We start from the raw sequence: 23748 nt of genomic DNA, 5'->3' as shown, positions 1-23748 counted from the left end.
GTATGCCTATTTACCACTGAAATTATATTTCTTTTCAAAGAATAATCTGGCCAGCCAGTCTCAGAGTTGAACACTCAACTCAGGCACTGATTTTCTGGAAAAAGATGTCTCTGAGATATTGTCCCTTCTCCAGCAGCTAGCTCTCTGTGTATTAACTAGTCTCTAATTGTGCAGGGGTAAGGTCTGTTTGAGCATAATTAAGTGTATATTGTCCCAATCCAGCATGCACAATTCTCATAAGCATATCATGGAAGGAAGAGACACCCGGGCAACTTTGGTCCTGAGGCTATTGTAACAAATGTGATGCAGTGTCAAGGGAGAAGATTTTAATCCTTTATTCAGTTTGTTTGCCAGTATTAACATTCGGTCCTGTGGAGCTGAATGTTCCATGCTGTTTTCTTCCTCTTCGTGTTTCAATAACAATTTTCATAAAAAGCATGTCTCCCACTTCATGGAGTTACAGGGAGTGGTTGTTCAGAATCTGAAATTGTGCCTCGAAATTTAGACGTTTTCAAGCAATTTCTATAATGAAATTTGACTTGGCCATATTTTTAAGTCAGGCTTTAGAGACTGGAGGGTCACACCACATGTTTTATTTGAACAAGTGACATCAGAGGCAAAAACCTTACATTTTTGTTGAATTAAAAGGCTTTTACAAAATCAAGCATTAATTTTATTCAAAATAATTCTATCAATATCTAGCAATATATCAACAAAAAATAGTTATTTTATCAAGCAGTAACAATCTCACTGGGATGTGCAACCGAGATGTTGCAGTCTTTGGTACAGGAAAACCAAGGGATTCAGCATCTCCCTAAAAATTTTACTTGGCAAGCCTTTTATCTTTGTTGGAACTGATGATAAATAACTGTTACAAGCAGCATAAAAGTTGAATAGCTATTAAGATTGTTTTGAAATGTTTCAAATTTTGGAAACTAATGAGATACTAAGAATCTCATTGTCCCATTATCAATCATATTTGATACTTTCCTGAAGAAGGATACTTGGAATTATTAAAAATGTGTTATCCTTAACCTAAAGTCCAGCAGCTGAGCTGTGTTCAGAGCATTTAAGACAGAGAAAACTTTATCCTAAGCCAAAACCCTTTGAAAGCTCTGTGTGGGAAGCCTCTCTCTCCCATATTTGTACGAAGGAATTCAGAAGAGCTCACAAGGGACAAAGCTGCAGCAGCAGCAGCATCCATAGGCCCTGGGAAGAGACCCTTGTGTGTTCCAGATCTCTATCTCTTAATGAAAATAGTGCCCTGGCTTTAGGAGAAGGTGGTTCTCTGCAGTCATGACCTCTGGTGCTGTCCTTTGGTTTCAAAGTCAATCTCCACGTGGGCCTGAGTGTGGAACTCTCTTCTTTGCACTGTAAATATTCCCATTGAGATCAATAGGTGTGTTTGCAAAGTAAAATATTACTCACTGTGAGTAAGAGCCATATGATATGAGATAACAGGTCTGGCACTAAAGTATGTTTTTATATTTTTAGGTTAATATATTCTCACATGTGGGTTTCTTGTTTTGGTGTGTGCAGAATAGTCCTGCAGAAGAAATAATTGCACAGTTTAGTATTAGATATTTGTATGTTAATAGATAATGGGTTTTACCATTCCATTATTCATTTGCATGTGTAAATGCAGGTTAACTGCTCGTCTAACTTTGCCAGTGAAAAATTGAATATTTCAAAATTTAGCCTTGGGTGTGTTTTTGGGAATTATGCTACAAGTCCTTCTTATTTCTTCATTCAAGCTCTCCGGTGTTTTAGAAACAGAGTAAAACCACTTGCCTCTGTTTCACAGGGTAACACTTCAGAATTGTAGACCTAAAGATTATTTATTTCTTTGATATTTATTGATTTCATCCACATTATTAATGATGAACACCATTTTATTAATGGAAATGTCACTGCCATTGTACTTAAAGCTGTATACTGTAGCTAATAGAACCATTAGTTAGTTTTGAGGTATAATATTTTTCACAGTCAACTTCATGTCTTTCTTAAGGAGGTGAGCAAAGTAAATGTATAGAAACTGTTCACTGAATTTTAAAAGCATTTGGCTATTTATAAGACTAGCTGGGGAGGAGGGAATGTTGTTTGTCTTCTAAAGAAGAAGAATAGTTTATTTGAGATAGATATATACTGTATATATATATATATATATATATACTGTGTGTGTATATATATATCTTAAATCTCAAAAGCAACTTCATTTTTCCTTGTACATCATGTGTGGGAAATAGTGAAGGTAAGAAGACTTTCAGAAAACTGTGAAAGCAGGCCCCAGAAACAGAAAGAGCAGAAGAATAGGAACATATCCCAGTAGTCCTGTCGTGTTTGTGCAAACCTCCAACACAATAATGCAATTCAGTTGTCTTCAAAAGTTGACAGCAAGCCTGAGCTGTTATTTAAAGTTTTCCCTGTTTAATGTGAAGATAGTATTATTCATGGAGCTGTTGCGCTAGACTTTGAAGAGTGCTTATCTCCTTGGGTGGTCATGTTATTTCTGTAGCTGAAATCAGTTCTTAGTGTTTTTGACAAGATCCAGTGTTGGGTCTCCTTTTCTAAGGGAAAATTCATTTCTGGATAGGGTGGCCAGGACAGTCTTCCAACTTAGACAAAAAGACACCTCAAAGTGAATAGCCTAGCTTTGTGATTTTGATGAATTTTAGATCTGGATTACTCAATATGAAAAATTGCCCTGCTGTGTTTCAGTTCCCAGTGTGTTTTGGCAGCAGAATGGGCTGTGTGCTCTGAACTGCTCTCACTCCCGATGTCACTGTGTTTTCTTACAGCCTGTGACCTGATGAACCAAGGCATCCTGGCCCTTGTCAGCTCCATCGGCTGCACGTCAGCAGGCTCCCTGCAGTCTCTGGCTGATGCCATGCACATCCCTCACCTCTTCATCCAGCGCTCCACAGCAGGAACACCGAGGAGTGGCTGCGGACTCACCAGGAGCAACCGCAACGATGACTACACACTCTCCGTGCGGCCCCCTGTCTACCTGAATGATGTCATCTTGAGAGTGGTCACAGAGTATGCCTGGCAGAAATTCATTGTTTTTTACGATAGTGATTATGGTAAGTGTTTATTTTTCCGGGTGATTTTTGTCAAATCCATAATCCTGTTGAAAAGTGTCACATCACAGCTTTATAGTCTTCCAATAGATTATGTTTTGCTTGTGAACATTTATGGTTCTGGCAGCACTTCACAGCACCTCAGAGAAATCTATTTCTAAAATCCATCAACACTTAGAGGTTTATTTGATAATGTCTTTGTTAGAGTTAGCTGATAAATGAAGAACTTACATGTTTTTCTATTCTACCCGTGGTTATGAAGCATAAAACTTTTTTAGCAAGCTCTCTGTGTTTTTTGGGCAGTAGAAGCATAAAATGACAATTCAAGATGCAACATGTAAGATTTGCATTCTGTAGATTTGTTTATTGTGTGGGGAATCTCTTCTGTTTGTTGGCATATACTTTCTGGTCAGAATCTGAAGCGGTGGTGAATGTAGGTCAGAGGTTTGGCAAGAACCAGGTGCTAGTCATAAATATAAAACATACAGAAAGAAGTTCTGGCGAGTGAAGAAGTTGAGGAGGAGGTCTTGGACAAGACAACATGCCCTCTGTTTTGAGTTCATTCAGTGTTCCTGAAAGGTGCTGAATTGGTGTTTTTTGTGTGATAGAGTAAGTGTGACACAGATGGCGGTGTCACAAGACTGCACCATCCAGCTCGGTGAATCAGCCAATTTCGGTCCAGCTCTTTTCTACAGCTGACAGGAGAACTTGAAAGATTTCTGCAGTATGGCTGCATTATCTAACAAATTTAACAGTCTTTATTTCTGTGAAAAATTGCTTTGCAACCAGACCTGTTTTCTTCAGATGCATCCAATATTCATAAGTAATCATGACTGGCTTGGATGAGCATTTTAAAACTTATGTTCAAAGTTAAATCTTTAAGTTATAGAAAAATGCTCACTTCAGCGATTTACTGTGCATAATATCTGGTTCATTCAGGTCAGGTGTTATTGATTTTTGTTCCCTGCCCTACATAATAAATTCTTAAATTAGAAGACTAGAAAGTGATGAATAGGAGGATTCGTTTTTTATAACAAAGCAGCACCTAAAAGCACTGGCCACAGGATAAGGAACACACACAGAAAACCCCCTGCCAAAAGATAAACAAAATATTTAAAAATCTTACATCACAGTATTTTTCTTGAGAAATTATGAGTTTGTGTATTTGACTGCCAGGAACCTATGGAGATAACTCTAAAATTTACATTTAAGGGATATATTTTTCCAGTTATTTTTGAGTTTAAAAGCCGCAAGCAAGTTTTAAGATTAATATATTTGAATAATTGTATTCAAAAATGCTGGGTTTAAATTATTCAAGTTTTATTATTTTAATTTAAAAATACAGTTCAGACACCACGATATTTTGTCCTTGATATCTGGGTAAGAACTTCGTACTGATGTGATTTATGTAACACAGATGTCTGCCTGCCTGCAAGGAAGTAGTTTCAGAGCAGTAGCTCATTCAGTGACACATCATCCTCAAATGTGACCTGTGGCAAATATTTAGTCTCTGTACCCGTCCCTCTGGCATTCTGCATTCAGTAGTCAACAAGTAATGCCATACTAACCAAGACAGATTGGTAATCTGACTCTAATTAGTGATCGCCATCACAAACATCAGGAAAAGGTGCAAAAAAACCCCAACCTTCTGCATTTAGTATATACTGAGCAGCCTGTTGTCTTTCTAACCGTTTGTGTGGCTTGGCCATTTTTGGGGGGATAGGTTGTTTTCTGGGGTGAGGGGTATGCATAAAATGATTTTAAATGCAACCTGATTTTTAAATTGACTTGTAACTCTGAGTAGACCTGTTAGCTGTGCAAAGGTATGTTTCTGTGGACTTCATCAAGCTAAATCCTTGATTTCAACAGGCTCCCTAGGGCCGCCAATGATTTCTGTATTCTTTTGCTTCCTATAGTTTCTTTATAAAATTTTATGTTGCTGATTCCATTGATGATTTCCCCTCTATTTATAATAAGAAACAGCAGAACTTTGAGATCACCATCTCTAACCTGAGGCCTCTCATTCTTCCCTTTGTTCACTGGCTCTCCATTCCTTCTTCTTACTCATACTGGAACACTTCTCTGATTCGTTGCTACCCTGTTTCAGGTGAAATCATTAGTTTTGCCTGTTCACAATCCTTTTGTCCAGTTTTTGATCTATGACAGCAGTTTTTCACAGCCACGTGATGACCTTTTTTTGATTAGTATGCCCTAGAGAGTAATCTTGCCAGATTGTTATAAATATTTACAAATTATATAATTTCTCCCCTTTTCCTGCTATTTTATTGATAAACTGAAAAACATTTCTCATGTGTTAGCAGTTCACATTTTCTCTTCCTGGATTCTCTATTGATGGAAGAGGAACTAGCATAGAGAGAGGAACAAAGAAATTAATGGCATGAAAAGAAGAACTGGAATCGCTTTTCAGTGAATAAGTCTGAGTTCTGTATTCACCGTACTTTGAGCAACAGGCTGGACAGTGTAATGTCCTGAAATCCCATCCAACTCTAACTATTCCATGATTCTTGAGATGTGATGTTTGAGAAAGCTATTCTTTAGATGGGTCTATATATGTGAAACAATTTTACAAAAAAAAAACTATTCCAGCGTAAGTTTGAATTTTTAAGAAGAGAATTGACCCTACAACTGCAGAACCTGAAAAAAGGAACATGGCTCTTAGCTTCTGTGCCTGTTTTAGGAAGAAGTCAGGACTGGACATGCAGCTACAGAGTGGAGGTCCAGGAATAATCCATCCCTTTGGTCAGCATCAGTGCAGATAAGGGTGGTTGCAATTTCCTCTGGAAGATCCCAGTCCTGTACCTCAGCTTGCCTGAGAGTTTCTGCTGCAGTGAGACTAACTTATTTTCTCTAAAATAAAATTCATGCTAAAAGCTTTGCAGCAGTTAATATTAGGCATTTTAATAGAACATTTAGTATTAAACATCAAAGCAGGTGGGAGTTCGATACCTGCATTAGATTTAATTTCACATTAGGAAGATATTATTGATATGTTGTGCACAGCTGTCTGCAAAACTGACACCTGTGCAAGCAGCAATTTCTTGCCCTGGTGGTATTTTTTCACGTGCAGTGATCATTCCTTCTCAAGCTGTGTATCATAACATGAAGTGGTGTCACCATAGCAGTAAATGACTCTTGACAAATAATGGGAGTATAAATTCTGATATAAGTTCATCTTTTTTTTATTTTCTCATTGTTGCCATATTTTGTGAGTTAGAAAATGTGAAAGCACTAATAGACTGATTCCAGCAACCAGCAGAATTTCAGTACTTTCCTTTCTAATAAATTATTTTGTATAGGCATTTAATTTAATTATTTTTTTAAAAAATACTTTAGCTGTATTACTGAAATTATTTCTAGTAATAATTTTTCTCTTTGGAAGAAAATGGGCCTTTCATATTTAAAATAAATTTTCCTACAGTAAAATTTGGATCTTATCCAAAGTACATACTGCGCTAAACCAGTTGCCTCACACCTTTAATATAAGCTGCAAACCTTTATGTGTCAATTTATCAAAATCAAAGTTTTTAAATTTTAGCAATAGAATTGCTTTTGAGTTTTATCTTGCAGTCTATCATAGAGTCCTTTTCATTATTAGAAAATTTTTTTATAATGGAAATGTTTTCTGCAGGTCTGAGAAGAATTTGCCCTATGTTATCCTCCTTAAAAATCTCAAGCTCTTATTTTGAATATAACTAGATAAGTATATTCAGATTTACTGCTTTAAAACTATTGCGCTAACATCTAAATCTTAAAAACTTCAAGTCTACTTAAAGGTTCTTTACTGACAAGGAAAGTCTTTGAAGAAAACAGTTCTTTCATTAAATCAACCAACTGGATATTGAAAAAGTGAGGTAGAAATGCGTTTCTGAAATAATTGACATCTAAGTTTTCAAATTATGTTTCTTTTCCAAGAAATTTGAAGGTAGGCTGACTATTTTAAGACAAAACAAAGGACACCTAGATTTTTGTAAAAACCTGTATTTTCCTACTGTTGACTTAGTAAAGACTAAGTAAAGTCTCTAGAAAAGCCAAAATCTTTTCCAAGTGGTAGAACCTCCCTGGTAATAAATGTAAGGCCAACATATAGTAGGAATTAATGAGTGGGGATGTTAGATAAAAGAACATTTTCAAGTGAGCAGGCTTAGACGGTATTTTCTGTATTTCATTTACCGCAATTGTATCTTTAGTGTATAAATTCAGATGGACTTTTGAAAATCAGAACAAGTTGTCCTCTCCCTAGTCCTTGCACTCTGCGAGCAAGCCAAACTAGACCAAACTTCCAGTGCAGTCAGTCCTCTTTGTATTCAGTGTGTTTTGTTCCTTCTGGTAAAACTAGCTAGGCCTGTCCAGGACACAAAATCTGATTTCATTTAGAAGAATTTAATACATGGATATTAAAAGCATTCAAGAAGAATTCTGCACTTCTTCAAAGGCCATTAAAGAGAGTTCTTCTTGTGGAGATAAAGAGTAGGCGGCATGAAATGCAGCAAAATTATTCAGTAGACTGATGCCTTTCTCAAACTGCTATTAAAATTACTATCCACACAGGATGTAGAAGCCAAATTTACTTCATTTAAGCAGCCAAATCAGCTCCTACTCGCTTCATTCTTGACTGCTCAGCTCTATGTGTAGGATCACTGTGCAGAGGGTGTTTGTGCATCTCCTTGTCACAAGCAGATGTAGAGACTGGGAAGCTCCTCCTCTAGTCTGAATTCCTCCTTAGGAGCATCAGCACCCTTTCAGTGAAGGCATTTTCAGATTGGACACTGTAAATGTATAACTTATGTCTTTAGAAACTGCACAGGTTGGATTTGTAAAAAGAACCACTGCCATCTGTAAACATTTTGAGCCAGTTTGCCAAGTTATTAATCTTTATGATTTCAAGTTCAAAGCGAGCAAAACACAGTTTGAAATAGCAGATCCTACCTCATCCGCAGACTGGCACCTGACAGTGGCTAGTCCCCAAAAACCGACATGAAAAAGACACATTTCCCGGAATGAAATAGTAATTTGAGACCGGAAAGTGTGAACCCAGGCTGTATAAGCTGAGTGATTGAGATGCAATCCCAGCATAATGCTGGGTTTTATCTCTGTGGTGTATCAACAAGGGACAAGCTTTTGCAGTGCATGTTTTACTCACGGGCAGTTTACAGCTCACTGTATTTTCCAGGAAAAAAAATGTAGATACTTTCCTGTAGTATTAAATTCTTTATGAAGAAACGAGTCAATCACTGTGAGAACATAGTTGTGAATTTTGTGCAATTTACAGTGTAGGTATCTCTGCATTTCTAAGATGAAAGACAGAAAGTCTAGCTGTTTGAAAACATTTATTTTTAATGTTTTGTTGCTGCTGAAGTAGGTAGAAAGATTCTGCAATTTTCCTCTTGAAAGGCTGAGGGAATAAGACTTTTTTCTAGAGAATTAATTTTATCTTAATCCTAGTTCTTTTAGACTGATGATAGTAACATTTTAAAACTCTTCTGTATTTTGTATTACAAGAAAAAAAATCTTAACCCCACTTCTCTTCGCCGATTTTTGACCTAACCTTGTGTATATCATTCCAGCATGCTTTTGATATGCAGCCATCACTGGAGATCTATGAAATATTTACTGGTTCCAGTACTAAGATATCTTTCCTTTGAGTTTTTTGACCTTCCTACTAATACTGCGAGTATCTGGCAATGGATATTTGCCATTCCCTTAGGTGATTATTTATTTTAACTTCTGTAAAGAAGAGGAAAAAAACCCAAGCATTAAGGCTATGAAGGGGATGTGCTCTGTGAGGCTGAAGGAGGGATTCCCATAGGAAACAGAGGTTGAAGAAGTAATTGTCAAGACTTGGCTGGAGCAGAAGGGAGGAGGTTAGCAGTAAGAAAGACTTTAGTGAGCATCTGTCTTGGAAAAGCTTCCTCATGGATCTCCTTTCTTGCTCCTTTATCATATACAAAGGTTTCCAATTATTTCTGCACAAGAAAAGGATGAAGGCAGTAGTGTGACGTACCTGGCCAGTAGAAGGTGTCTCGAGCTCAATCTGGGAGAGGATTTTTGAGAAAGAGACATAATAAAACAGAATCTTAAGGAGAGAGCAGTGACCTCTGTGTTACTGAGGAGTTCAGCCTAAGTAAACAGGTCTGTGAAACTATGAAGATAAAAGAGCATTATCCCCATCCCTACCCCAGAAAGGCAGTGATTTTCAAATGTGTAATTCTATAGAATTGGAGTGCTGTTCTTTAAAGATGCCAGAAAAAGAGATTATACCTGGAACCTGAAATGCTGAGCTGCTTGCTGAAAGGCTTCCTCCTGCATTTCAAGAGGGCTGATATTCTGAGATGGTGCCCATCTGTATGTATGGGCCCCAAATTCCCAGCATTTCCTTTAAAACCCATATAGAGTAAGTGATCCTGTGGACATTTTGCTGCACACACATTTCTCAGAAATAAATGCGATGACCACTGCATAGATGTGCTTGAAACCATAACATTTTCTAATCGTTTAAAGTTTTAATGCAAGTTTAATAAAGACTCATAAAAGAATCATGCTCTCTTTAATCGATTGCAAATGCTTATAATTACCCTGAGGCTGTTTTCAGCTGCTTGATGACTATAATATTCTCAAGTCTGTCTCCAGACAGTCTTAAAACTGTTTATTACTCATCTGGCTCTTTGCCAGCTTCCCATACTCATTTGCTTCACTGTGCCTTGATAAACATATAATTAATTCAGGCTTATTACTGCACTTTTTTTTTTTCTTCCATTAGTATTTATTACGTCATTCTGATAAGGAAAGGAGCATTAATTTTCATCTGTGTAGCTTGAGTGTGTCAGGTGAGAACTTCTGTCACAAGTTGCATTTGCTCATTGATGTTACCACTGCAAATTGAGTATATAATTTGGGAGACCCTAAAATGATTCAGCTTCTCAGTTTTTCTGTGAAGTTTCTCTGGTGGAAAGGCTGGCATGCTTCTGCTTTTCAGCCCCAGAACACTTGGAGCAATGTATTGCAGGAACTGTAAGTGAATATGTAGCAAAGTAAGAGTGTTTGTCGCTCCCTCAAGTTGCAGTTCTTAGGGGAGGGCATGGGTAAAGCGCTCAAAGGTTTCTCCTGACAGACCTGTGTTGTGTTAGTAAGCTGGGGCCAAAATAAAACTGTAAAAGTTCTCCCAATATCTGTGCAGTGGGAAAGCTCTGTAAATGAGAGGTTATTTTGAGATTCTGCAGAGGTAGAAGATTTCATTTGTATGTGCAGCTTTCATCAGAAGAGCAGGGGTTTATTTAAAGAATATTTGAATACCTGAAGTTTGTACTGATATCTGCCACTGTGTAAGAAGTATTTTTTAACTCTCCGCACATTGTTCTATCTTCTAGAAGTACTAAAATTAAGTTTATAAGTTTATATTTTGGCAGATAAATAAATGAACAGTAATCAAATGAGGAAACTTTTGAGTAAAATAATTTTTGCACGTTGAATTGAAAAAATTATATCACAATTGGGGAAAAAAAGCATGAATTCAGCATAGCAACATTATATATGTCAATTAGTATCATAAATTGAAAAGAAAACTTGTCTCTGAGAGTTTTAACCAGTCAAGAAAAAGAGGAACCAGAGACAGGAAAAAGTTAGAAAATATTTATAGCAGTATTCCTAAATCTTAGTTTATCAGTTTCACTTTTGTGCATTATGTTTTTCACAGCCCCAGTTCACTCCTAAAATATTCCTGTTTCTATGCTGTAAACTTTTAATCAGCTGACAATTTTCTTTTGGAAGAGTGATGCAGAGTCAGAGATAGTTTGTCTTAAGGAAGTTTATAACACACAAATAACCATGGAATGGCTTGGGTTGGAAGGAGCCCTAAAAACCATTTACTTCCATTGCCCTGCCTGGGACACCTCCACTAAACCAGATTTCTCAGAGCCCCATCCAGCCTGACCTTGACCACTCCAGGGATGGGGCACCCACAGCTTCTCTGGGCAACCTGTGGCAGTGCCTTACCACCTTCATAGTCAAGAATTTCTTCCTAATATCTAATCCAAATGATCCCTCTTTCCTTCTGAACTCATTGCTCCTTCTCCTATTGCTGTAGTTCCTGGGGCAGAGTCCCTCCCTGGCTCCCCTGTACCCCTCCTTCAGATACTGGAAGGTTGTTATGAGATCTCCACACAAGCTTCTCTTCTGCAGGTTGAACCCCAGATTTCTCAGCCTGTCAAATATTCACAAATTCTTCACGGCAAGGATGCTCCTTGTTGTTCTTTACTCCATCTCCCTGGAAGGGGATACACAGTTCCTCATGCTTATGAGAACCAGCAGGGACTGACAGTCACTTACAGGGAGAGTTGGTGAATTGTACAGACAGACTTATTAAAAATAAATAAATATTTTATTATTAAATAAATACTTTTATCTACACAGAAGTATAAAATTCTGTTACACAGGATTTGCACATATTTTTTTAAGTTTGGCATGATTCGAAAGCACCAGGCAGGGAAAATTCAATTCTTTGGAAGAGTTAGTTTCACTCAAAGACAACTCATAGAAGCTCTTTGGAAATCTCTAATGCAAACTGGAGTCAAAAGGGAATTGAATGAAGAGATAGAAAGCGAGTTGTACAGTCAAAACTACATGGATAGAATATATTGCCATGTCAGCCTTCACGAATGAGGCTGGTGATCACAATCTGACTACTTTTCTATTTTTTGAGAAGTTACAGTAACAGCAGATACTCTGAAGGATTAGTTCTAGCTTCATTCTTATTTATCTTCTTTATTCTTTGCTTTTTTCCTCTTTCTTTCTAGTAAGAAATAAAAAGGAAAAAAGAAATTTCAAGGAAGCATCTTGTGTCAACCCTCAGTAAGGTTCAAAATGGAAGTCTTGCAGGATTTAACTGCAAATGTTGATATCTTTCCCCCAACACTGATTCAGCTGCTCAAGACTGTCTGTATTGATTTTTCTTATTTAAAGGATGATTTCTAATAACTGATAATGTGACACAAAAGTAGCTAATGTAAATGACATTTGAGCAAACCTTTAAAATCGGGATTACACAGACATTTCACTAGTGCCAAAATAGTTCATATCAAACAACAAAAATTGAAATCACCTGCTTATATTTCAATTTGAAATGGAGATATCTTCAAAAAAGAAAAAAGCATACAGGTGTGGTTTTTTTTCATTTTTTCTCAGTTCACTGATACTAAAAAGTTGTAGACAATTTGTTGACTTCTTTTATATGTGTAAAATTTCAGAAAATTGCAGATGAGGGAGGAAAAGGCCCCAGTCATTTGTACCATTTAAAAATGTTCAGTTTCTCCCAAGATTTATGTCCACTTTTTAGGCTGCAGAAATTTTGATAATACAAATGGAATTTTGTATGTAATTAAACATTTGGTCTTGAATTCACTTCTCATGAGTTTGAGCTACTGCTGTATTCTCTGAAGTTAGATCATTCAGCTGAAATTGCTCAGGTAACTGATCCTTCTTAGTTCCCGAATGATAATATGAAAGAGCTGTGATAATTTTTTTTTAAAGTTCTTTTTAATTTGGAGGTTCAGCAGTTTACATCTAAGATGATTAATGAGAGGGAATCCCACTGCTGTGCAAGTAAAATGAAGGACTGTTACTGAATCAGCCTGCTAAATTGTTGTTTTCCTCAGTGTGGATCTTAACCATGTTCATCAAGATCAACATGTGCACAGCAATGCAAACACTTTGCACAAGTCTTTACACAGAGCAGGGACACCATCAGAGCCCAGCTGAAGCTGCACACCTCCCTTGTCTACAGTGCATTACCACAGTTAATAGTGGCTGTCATGTTAGCCAGCGTCGTGGAAGGAAGAATCACTGTGGTGGGCTTGTAAAGCTATTCTTGATAAGAATTTGAACAGTGTTATTTGCTATACAATGGCTTTTCTCATCCTCTGTACAAATACAGTGGTCTTTTGTGCAAATCAGCCAGTGAATATTTATGACAGGCACATTCACCTTTACCACTGCAGCTGAATCAGTTGGTATTTATCAGCCAGATACTCTGAGGAGAATGTTCTCACATCTGAAATGCCATCAGAGGGAGGATGAGCTAATGACTGTGAGCCAGGCTTGAGACAACCAAAGTGCACAGTGAGTGCCTTGTAATTTAGGTGGAACACAGTGATACAGGTGGATGGATTAATTTATTACCATTAGTGAATAGTGCCATCTTTCTCATCTCCTGATTATAGGGTGAATAATAATCTGAAAATTTTTCATGAACTTTGCATCTACTTGTAGGTGTTTCTTCTTAATAAGTGTGTAAGTGGTACTTAGCTTATGAGTTATTTAGTATTTGTTGTTCATTTTATTCAGCTCATAAAATCTTCACTGCATAGGCATCCTGGTATTCTTGTAAGAGATGCTTGAAAACCAGCATATTTTTTTCTAGGATGACCTGATTATTAGGCTTTCTCCAAGATGAATTAGGGGACTTGCTCCCTCTGCGTAAAACAGAGATGGCAAAGGAAAGTTAATGTGGGGCTGGAGAGAACAAAAAAGTGAGGTGAGATCTGGTCCCACGATTAAGAAAAAAACCTTGTGCAAGAATCGTAAAATGTTCTGAGTTAGAAGGGACTCACAGGCTCATTAAATTCCCACTCCTTGTCCTGCTCTGAATAGCCCCACAAGTCATACCATATGCCTGAGCTTTTCTATTAAATGATTGCTATTATTTATGTTAGGTGAGGTCTGAGTGTTCCTGCCAGGCTGGTAATCTAAGATTTAGACCTATAGTCTGTGAAGGGCAGTTTTCTCTGAGCATGCTATGTGTTTAAGATGCTCACTTGTTTCTTGTGCTCTCTTCAGTATCAGGAAGATTGCTCAGTGAGAGGAAGGTGTGTGAGTTTATGCTTCATTTCCTAAGTTTTTCCTTAGGTCAGAATCCGTGGTAGCTGACGCAGTAATGACAAGTTGGTGACGCTGTCACCTGAATTCAGATCTCAGCTGGAGCAGTGTTATACTGAGTACCTGCACGTGAACATAGCCAGGTCTGCAGAGCTTCAGAGGCTCTGAGCCTTCAGCTCTCCTCTGCAGGAGGTTCTGCATGTGTACCCCACCTGTGGCTGCAGCCAGGCTGCCGTGCCCAGTGTTGGACCTGCTGCACTGTGGCATGGTTGTGTATGCCAGGGAAGGACATTTCCAACAGAGGGCTTGACAGATTTTGCTTGCATTCTTTGTCAGGATTTCCAAGCCAGCTTCACAGTCTCTTAAACTGAGCACAGTTTAGGTTATAAGGAGAATGTTTGGTTATACTTCTTTTAAGTTTACAGCCTGGTTTAACCCTGTAGGTGATGCTGACGACTTCTGTTACTGTGCACGTGTGTGTCGACTGTAAGTGATGGCTGTCTAGTAAAAAACCAGGAAATGTAATACTAAATAATAGTGGAATTGAGCTGGAAGAGGTGATAGGAACTTTGGCTTTAGCATTGATCTGTCTCTACCTCCTAACTTAGGCTTTGTTCACTAAGGAGGATAATTAATACTGGTGATAATAGGGAAACTTCTGAATTTCTGGCAATGACTGTGACTCATAGCAAGTAGAAATGTCACTTCTGGCTGGGCAACAGGTTGGTTGGCTAGCAAATTCAGGGCAAGAAACACCTGTGTTCCAGACATGAACAGTCTTGGGTCTCCTCAGTAAAGCCATCTGTGCTACAGGTTGCTTGCCAGATTTTTCTGCAGAAGGAGTTTATCTATTAGAAAGATGATTCCGCAGTTCAGTGTGGATATGTGCCACTTTGAGACAATCCACGCAGGAAAGATAATGCTGCCCATTCAGTGGCAGCATCTGTTCTTTGGCATACATTTTGAATATAATCATTGCTAGTGACTTGCTGCTGAAATATTGGAAGTACCATTGGGATTTAAATAGCATTTAAATTGCAGGGTGTTCTTATGTGTTTTTTGCTGTTTCACAGCAGCAGGTGAGCACCTGCTCATTCTCATACCTCCATTCTGCTACTGGGTAAGCTGAGGTATAACCAGAGTCTGTATTTACATGCTGCCCATGTCTCTGTGTAATAAAGATGGAAGTAATAAAGAAGAAGTAGGAATACTGGTTTGATACATTTTCCATTAGAATGGTGATGTTTTCCCAATAGCATATCATACAGGTGTAATACAGTTGACACAATCACCTAATAAATGTGATTGTGAGAACAATACTAGATCTCTTTTCTCCCATCGTTTAGTGAAGATTCAATATAATTCTTTCATTGATTATATGCAGATCTTCATGGCAAAGAAAACCATTTGATCCTATAATCTGGCTTCTGGGTCAACACAGATTATGCAGAATATCAGTCAGTAACTCCAGCGTGTTTATAAATTCAGGTCAACTGAAATTATGTTCTTGTTTTGAAATAGGACCAGTGAAACTTTGGTGGTTCCTGCTCATCCTGTTCTGGTGTCAGAAAATAGATGGATTTACAAGATAGAATTTAAGTCTTTAAAAAGGCCTTCATAGCCTAAGTAAATTTTTTCCTGATGTTTTCATAGCATATTTAGATCTTATCTACATATGTTCCTTGTGCTTCAGTGATTTTGACTTCAACCGATCAGTTTTACCCATTATGTGATTTAATTAGTCTGGACCCTGAATAATCCTCTGAGTTTGTGAGCCTCAGGAACTTTAGAATGAAGGGGTTAAACTAGAAAGAAGTTATTTTATCATTTGCATAAAACTAGACGTATTTGTAGCACTTCAAATAATCTTGTTGGTATTTAAAGTGCCAAAAATTTCTAACATCTCTGATTAGATTGAATCTAATTTTCCTGATTTAGATATTAAATAGAAGCTGTAATTAGTATCTGATTCTCTTATGGAACTTTATTTTTAGGGCATGCATGTATTTTATTCATGGTTAAACTATCCTATAAGTGTTCAGTAATGCTGATATTTTGGCAGTGTCTAGAGAGTGAGGTTTTGGTGATGAATATCTGAAATAGCCTAAATGCCTAAAATGCCATTTCTTTCCAGTTCATGGTGTTTTGGAGCTCTAGACAGAAGACCCAGCTTGCTGATTGTGATGGACTTCCAGGACTAACTCTGTTGAATTATTCTTGTGTACTGTTTGTTTATAAGCCATTGCATGACTATTTCTTCATAATTTGAAACATCTCAGTTAAGTGGCGCTGGAGGACAGCTGTCTGTAATAGTCTCAAGTTGATCACTGCTGGCAATGCAGGCAGAACATTTTTTTGCCCTGTGCAGAGTGAACTTTGTGTTTCTAATACTACTGTTTGTTGCACCCTCTGTAAGAAGATCAGGGAGCAGGGGAAGTTGGTAGGTCAGGATGAAAGATCTGAGTAGCCAAGCTGTTGAGAATGTCTAATTAGAAGCTTTCTCAACTATAAGATGTCTCATGCTGACACATAATGAGCCTGTAGCTCCAGGTCTGACCATTCCCCTGGAATATGAGTGATTGAGACGAGCGAAGAAGGGAATAGAGTCCCTCAGAGGGTGGATCTAACACTATGTGTCTAGGAGAGACCAGATTCAGTATTCTAATGGGAGAAATGCTTTCGGGTGATTTTAATCACAAATGCCATCCTAAACCTGAGGAACCTTTATTTTTTGAAGAAATGTCTCTTCAGAAATTCCTGTTTATGTGTGGTTACTGATTTCCTTTCTTCTTCTCTTTTCCCTTTCCCACAGTGTGTGTTTTAGCTGGTGTCTGTTGTGTTGACTCTAGGGCTGTTTCTTTTTCCCCTAACTGAGAGCAGTTGGGTGAGTGGGAGGGTTGCATGCCAGTAGGGAAGGAAGGAAGTCTTTCTTAGTCCTCTGGGACAGCAGGTCAGAGCAACTGCTGGAGGAAAGAGTCATGTTAGGGAACTGGTGGCTTAGCTTCTGAAAACAGATTGAGAATCTGCAGTGGGGACCAGGAGACAGGTAGTGAGGACTCATTGAAGCTGAAGGGATTTTCCTCAGGTCCAGAAGGCCCTGATCTGACCTGTGAAGTCATTGAATGATTTTAACTTTTAAGCATAAAGTTTGGGGTTTTAGTTAAAATCATTCAAAAGAGCAAAGGGAAAGAAAAAGTTGAACACTCTTGTGGAATTCAGTACTGTAAAAATCCCTTCCAAAGGCTTAAGCCAGCTAGAGGCAGCATAACAATGTGAAGAGTATTCAGGCATTTCAGTTTGGTACCCTATAAATATATTAAAAGCCAAGTAGTAAACTCAGAGTCAACATTTTGCTAATCAAGTCTTCCTTTCTAAGTCCTTATTAAAGAAGGGTTTACCCAGAGTGAGCCAGAAAGCTCTACAGGAGCAGTTGACTTTCAGGGAAAATTTACTAAATTCAGCCAGTGGTATCAGATCGTTGCAGGCAGTATCATTGCAACAACGGTACACTTGGTGTTTGTTTTGTTTTTGAAGCAAATAAATAGTTGTGAAATTTAGAACAACATTAAAACTTGTTGATGAGTGAACAGCCCAAGCGTCACTTAGATACATCAAGCTACATAGCATGAGGAACATAGTTTTGAATTTCACAAAAGAAAACCATCTACTTCCTGCCTTTCTCCTCCTCAGTTGCCTTCTGAAAACCCTGCTTAAAGGAAGAATTGTGTGTGATGATCACCATGGCCTCGCTGCTCTATATAGATTTCAGTGTGAAAATCCTTTAAGAAAGATTAGGACAAAGTGTGATGGTGGAATGGCCAAATTAGGAAAATTGCTAGAAGTGTTTGTAGGTTTGTTTTCTAATGTGTGTTTTGGACAGTAGCTGTTCTGTGGCCATTCTTTCTCGTGTTTTAGTACCTCAAGTGAGCATAGCTCAGGAAGAGGGCTAATGAATATTACAGGAAAGCCTGTAGGGACCTACCTGACAAAATGTTTCTGTCAGATAAATCAAACAGTTACTTGTGTCTTTTTTTTTCCACTTACCAATTAACAACTTCTTTGCCTTCTGATTTTTCTAGATATCCGCGGAATACAAGAATTTCTGGACAAAGTATCTCAACAGGGAATGGATGTAGCCTTACAGAAAGTAGAAAACAACATCAATAAAATGATCACGGGGCTCTTTGCCACTATGAGAATAGAAGAACTGAACCGCTACCGGGACACCCTGAGACGGGCCATTCTCATAATGAACCCTTCCACAGCCAAATCATTCCTGACAGAGGTATGTGTCTTACTGAGAGGTTATCTTCTTGTTTTGCTGACCAAGACCACAGTGGTCTGTCAAAAGATTGAGTTTATTTGACTTCGTAATGGTAATCAAAAACACCCAGGTAAGCCCTCCCAAGGAAAAGTTTAAATATTCTCTATTCAAAGATCAGCATGCAAGGGTGTTTATTCATGCTCTTAAATGCATTTCCTAAATGTGCACATGCATTTAAAGAGAGAACAAGTAAAACCACATCACGCATGAGCAAAAGCATTTATGAAATATGCCCAAGAATTACCCCTCAGGCTTCTGTTTGAATCTCAAAGGTAGTGTATTGCCATTGGGACCCCCACTACTGAGATATTTACAACTGAAACTTTTATTATTATTATTTAGAGAAATATGTATATAGTATGTATTTGTGGAAAAATGTGTTTACCTAATTGAAATTTTATTTTTTTACATAGAACGTTAATAGTGTTCTCTTATGTCCACTGAGTAGTAGTAAGGTAATGGAATATATGAAAGATTTGATTTGCATAAAGAATTTGAAATTATAGACTAAAGTCATGTTTTCAAGCAATATGACCAGATTTTCAAAAGATTCTTAGGGATTTAGAGATGGAAGACCTGAATATTACATTTGACTGTGAGTTATACAATCTTTTTAAATGAGTGGCATGGTCTTTTTACATGGCGCTTTGCTGTTTCAGATGTGATTTTGCGTGCATGTATATTCTTCGTCATCAGCCAAGGCCTAAAAATCTGTTTTGTTTCACAGAAATACACTTTCTTTTTTCAATAGTTTCTCTTTGGATCTGTTTCTAACTTGCATTACTTTTCTTCTGTACTTTGCTATTACCTTGGTCTTGAGAAATTCAGGCTTTAAACCTTCTTCTGCATAAAAAGTGCTGCATATCCAGTCTCAAGTGAATGCCTTTTAGAAACATTAGCTAGAAGTCTGGTTTCTTGGTTTCTTTTTCAGAATTTTGTTTGCCCTTGGTTTGTTTTGGCTGGGTGTTTCACTGTCCTCATTACACACTTGAAGTTTGCTAATTCTGAGTAATGAGTGTCTGCTGCTCTATATAAATGGGTGTAGTGGTTCATAAGGTTTGAATAATTTGTGGGCATGTTTAGATTGTTCTGCAGTGTTTTCATCACCCAAGTCACAAATGTTTTATTTTTTGAAAAATGGCATTATGAGATATTTCACATTGCAACTTGAAAGAAGCGTGGCTGGAGGTTATAACTACTATAACTCAGCCAAATGAAACTCCTGCATTTTTCTTAGGGAGAAACACTCTTTTTAGAAAAAGATACATTTTATCATTTGTTTTTACACACTTGGGCACAGTAACAAAGTTGTTGTCATCTTTTGACATGATCATGTATATGTGTTGCCAAGAAAGTAAAAAATTTACTTTGGAGTTCTTACTTTGGCCACTGAAGGCTCCAAAAATCAAAAGACCAGTAAAAAAACAACTAAACCAAATCCTCAATCCTTCTCCCTCCCAAAAAATTCCTATACTTAACACCAAAAAGTTTCTTAAAAAGAAGACTCCCAGTGTTTCTCTGTTTCTGGAGTCTGTAAGTCTACCGGGAAAGGTCATTATCTTCACTGCTACTGTGGTTCAAAGAGAGATTCTTATATCAGCTCAGCATTGTAGGGTTTTGCCAGGATAGCAGCATTCACTTGGAGTATGAAATGTGACTGCTAAACTGACAGCAGGAGCCTCTTAATAGGAAGAGTTACTCAAATAGAAATGTGATTATTGCCATTGCTTATTTGTGTTGGTGATAGGAAATGAACTGAACAAGTGAGCTCCAACACAAAGTCGTTGCCCGAGAAGTTTGCAGAGGTTGCTTTTCCAATGGGTATTAGAAACTGTTAAATTGACTCAAACCAGCAGCTGTACTGTAGGGGCAAAGAAATTATAAAGCCCTGTGGACTACCAATGGGCGAAGATATTCCTAAACTGTTTAATGATCATGCTGATCCTAAAGCCTGTGCCTTGTGCATGGTCAGTTTAGCTGGGAAATTCAGTGTAATCTAGTGGATCTAGCATGTAAACATTATGAAAATAGTAAGAAAAAAATGCTTATGCATTAAAGCCCTTGGGTTTTTTTTCTGCCTAGTAGAAGCTTTTGGCTGCCTCTCTGGATTCAGCTGTCTGCTCCTCTTTCCAGGCCTCACATAATCTCTGCTGCTTGGTCCCTTCTTAGATGACTACTTTGGCTGAACCCTGTCATTGTTTAGCTGAGAAGAGGGTTCATTCACTCTGCAACAGCTGTAGTAAGCGTGGTCTTGATTATTATGCAAGTAACAACTATTCCAGGGTAAATAGTCAGACACAGGCCTGTGTAAATAAGCAGTCTGTAAACTGGAGTTTGCTTGTGTAGAATTTATCTTTGTTCAGACTCTTTGAAATTCTGTGTCTGAAATCTTTTTTCTTCTTTTTTTTATTTTCTTTTAAAGCAGTATTGCTTTTTTATGTTAGGCACTTCTTTCTCTCTACCTCTTCTCTCTCTAGAGCTTGCAGAGATGAGATCTGTACTTGTACACTTAATAAAATGGAGATTAAGAAGTAAATACACTTCTCTGGCTGTGGAAATAAAAGCCTACCTTCTCTTTAAACACTATGTATTAATTTTCCCTCCATACAGCATGGAAAGGCAGGAAGCTTTGGAAGCAAGTATCACAGCATTTCTCCTTACTGGCTAAAGGATTACTATAAAATGAGAGGGAGGGGCCAGCCATACTCCCAAATTTCCTTTGTTGCTTTGAACTGCAGATGGAGGAGCAGAAGGAAAAAAATTCTTCTAAAGAGTGAAATTTACTGAGGCTATGGAGTGCAGAGATATGGAGCTAGCAGAGACTGGCACCTCTCCACAGATAAATTTATGGCAGCATCTGGGAAAATAGGGGATATAGTGATAACTTGTTCAGGGTTTGTTTTTTTTTTCTGGTGCAATTCTTCTTTACTCTCAAATATTTGCCCAGGTCCCACAAGTGAAGGAAAATATTCCCACTGAAACTTTTGTGATTACTAAATATTCTACTTTTGTCTTGAACAAACTTTGTCTTGCACAAATTTTGCTATGCTATCTGATAGTACTGGTGATGGATGTGAACTGTGTGTCACTGTTGTGTTTTATATTTTGGGGTGGACATATTTTTTGCACATATTCTTCTAATTCAGAATGAATATGACAGATAGGAAAAGCCATATAAGGGAATAAAACCTCACATAAGATGTCCTTAAATGAGATGTCCTTGCCAGCTCAGCATGACTACAAGAATCAAGGGCTTCAAAAGTCAAGTGTGACAAGTCTGGGTAGGAGCAGGATCAGGCCAGGAAAGTTAGGTGGCAGCAGAGGTTCTGGGGATAACAAAGCAAGTTTGAGAAGCAAGACTCTGAGAAGCAGTACTTTAGGACACAAGCCAGATGTCCTCCACTGGGCCAAAATGCTGTCAGTGCATCTCTGCTTTCAGGTTTTTTCTGTTTAGCTAAGGAAGTTACCTTATCACTTGAGTGCAGAAATGTGAATGTGTTCTTCTGTGTCATGACTCCAGAAGCTGGTAACTCCCAGGACTACAAAGGAGGGACAGTGCAGCTAATTCATTAATTTACTGTATAGAAAAAAAAACTTCACACATTGAAAATCCAGTGAACCATGTGTGAAAGAGTCCTAACATCAGCCAGGGATTTTGCTGGAGTTTTGATAGGCAAATTCTGGTAGGCCTTGGTGTAGGTGCTGAAGACACTGCTGCCCTCAGCCTCCACTCAAAGGAGGGATCCCAGCAACCTCAGCAGATGTGGCTGTACCTTCCTGCCCCTTGCAAGGCGCCTTCTCATGCTTCTGTTGCAGGGGTTAGTGGCCTCTTACAGAGAGGTGAGCACACTTTTTGCCTGTGCCAGCGAGATTCAGCAGTTTATCTAGCTAAATTTTCGGAGCATTGGTAATGTGTATAAGCAAACAAAGCTCTTTGAGGCTTGACAACCTCAAGCCATCAATGCAGTGAGAATTGACACTTCCCAGGTTGGAGAGCACTGCTCTTCAACTTGCTCTACAACTCACGGTTTGTGGAAATGAAAATATTTGCTATTTATTATTGCAAAGATTCCACTCTGCAACAAACTGCAAAAGTCACTGAACCCCATCATGTCTGGATTTCAAGTACGCAGGAGATACTGGAAATGTTTACTGTTAAGCATCTTTTAAAAGCCATACACATCTTCATGACAGAACTGGGTTATAATTATTGAAAAGATGTATTCAACAAAGCTAGCTGCTGCCAAATCTGAGACTTGCAGGCAAATAAGTCCTATGTGTCGGCCTGTGTGTATGTATTATGTTTATTGTATTAACTTTTATAGGTGCTGTTTTATTTTTTTATGTTTATTTTCAAAGAAAATTAAAATCATGTAATGCTTTCAGCATTAGTATAATCTACTACTGATGGTTTTGAAAATGAATTTCCCTTTTTCTATCCCAGGCTAATGTGGGACAGTACTAAAATAAGATTGCCTTGGATGAAAAGAAGCTACATGCTACTTTCATGAATAAAAGAACTCTTTATAAATGAAATGGTAAAATATACAGGGAAAATAGAATGAAGCCTATAAATTAAGTACTGAGGAGTTCTTGCAGTGTTGTGGGCAAGTGAAAAAAAAGGAAAGAATGTTTAAGGAGCAAATGTAATTTAAATTGCCTCATGTAATTGAACTTTCAACATGCTTTTACTCATCGTTACTGAGAATAGAATGAGAAGTAACATTTATTTTGTGAAATGAGATTATTCCTGATAGCAAATGCCCTGATTTTTATTATATTTGATTTTTCTTTCTCTGTTGAAAATAACAGTTAATTTTAAATGTAATTATTCGAAAAAATACAGGGATTTTTCATGTAGTGACATAGTTATTGTTTTACCAGGTAATAGATCTAATCATGAAGCAAATCGTGAGTAGTTTAGATCTAAAGACAGGAATTTGCTTTTGTGATCTAACCAGGCTTATTTCTTTAAGCAACTTATTTACTGAGAATTAGGAAAATTTATTCAACTTTTCCAAAAGCTTGGTTCAACTTTTGTTGTGTCCAAAGTTCATGGCAACTTAGTCTTTTTTTTTCTTTTTTTTTTCCTATTTTAATCTAAATTTGTGATGCTTTGCTCTTTTTATTTTACATATATCCTAAAGAAGACTAGGACAACAATTCACTGCTCTGTTTTTCTATTCCTTTTTATTAATAAGGAAAGTGATTCTGTCTTTAGTCAAAAGCGTGATATACAGATATGAGGAGAAGTGAATGAAATTGAAAATAGGAGTTAAGAATCTGATGCACCCATGTGCCACTTCCACTGAAACCTATAGTGAAAATCCAGATGTTTTCAGTGCGAGCAGATGGCAATGATTTTTGTTAAGGCATGGGCAGAAAAGACACAGCAGGGAGAGATAGAAGACTCCAGACAAGTATCAAGTCTACATAAGTCACATAATCTGCTGAGTT

The 23748-nt window shown here is 37.7% G+C and overlaps 1 protein-coding gene across 2 annotated transcripts in view; it reads left to right on the top strand.

The window, feature by feature from the left end:
* GRID2 (glutamate ionotropic receptor delta type subunit 2) overlaps positions 1 to 23748 on the top strand; it is a 682153-nt gene that overhangs the window by 397504 nt on the left and 260901 nt on the right. For both annotated transcript variants that reach the window (XM_066317937.1, XM_066317936.1), the window contains exons 3-4: positions 2799 to 3083; positions 18047 to 18252. In XM_066317937.1, the coding sequence (XP_066174034.1) occupies positions 2799 to 3083; positions 18047 to 18252 (491 nt within the window). The remainder of the gene's footprint in view (positions 1 to 2798; positions 3084 to 18046; positions 18253 to 23748) is intronic.

The sequence above is a fragment of the Sylvia atricapilla genome, chromosome 4, assembly GCF_009819655.1.
Source record: "Sylvia atricapilla isolate bSylAtr1 chromosome 4, bSylAtr1.pri, whole genome shotgun sequence".
In the NCBI taxonomy this organism is placed as follows: domain Eukaryota; kingdom Metazoa; phylum Chordata; class Aves; order Passeriformes; family Sylviidae; genus Sylvia; species Sylvia atricapilla.
This window is presented reverse-complemented; position numbering and strand designations above follow the sequence as displayed.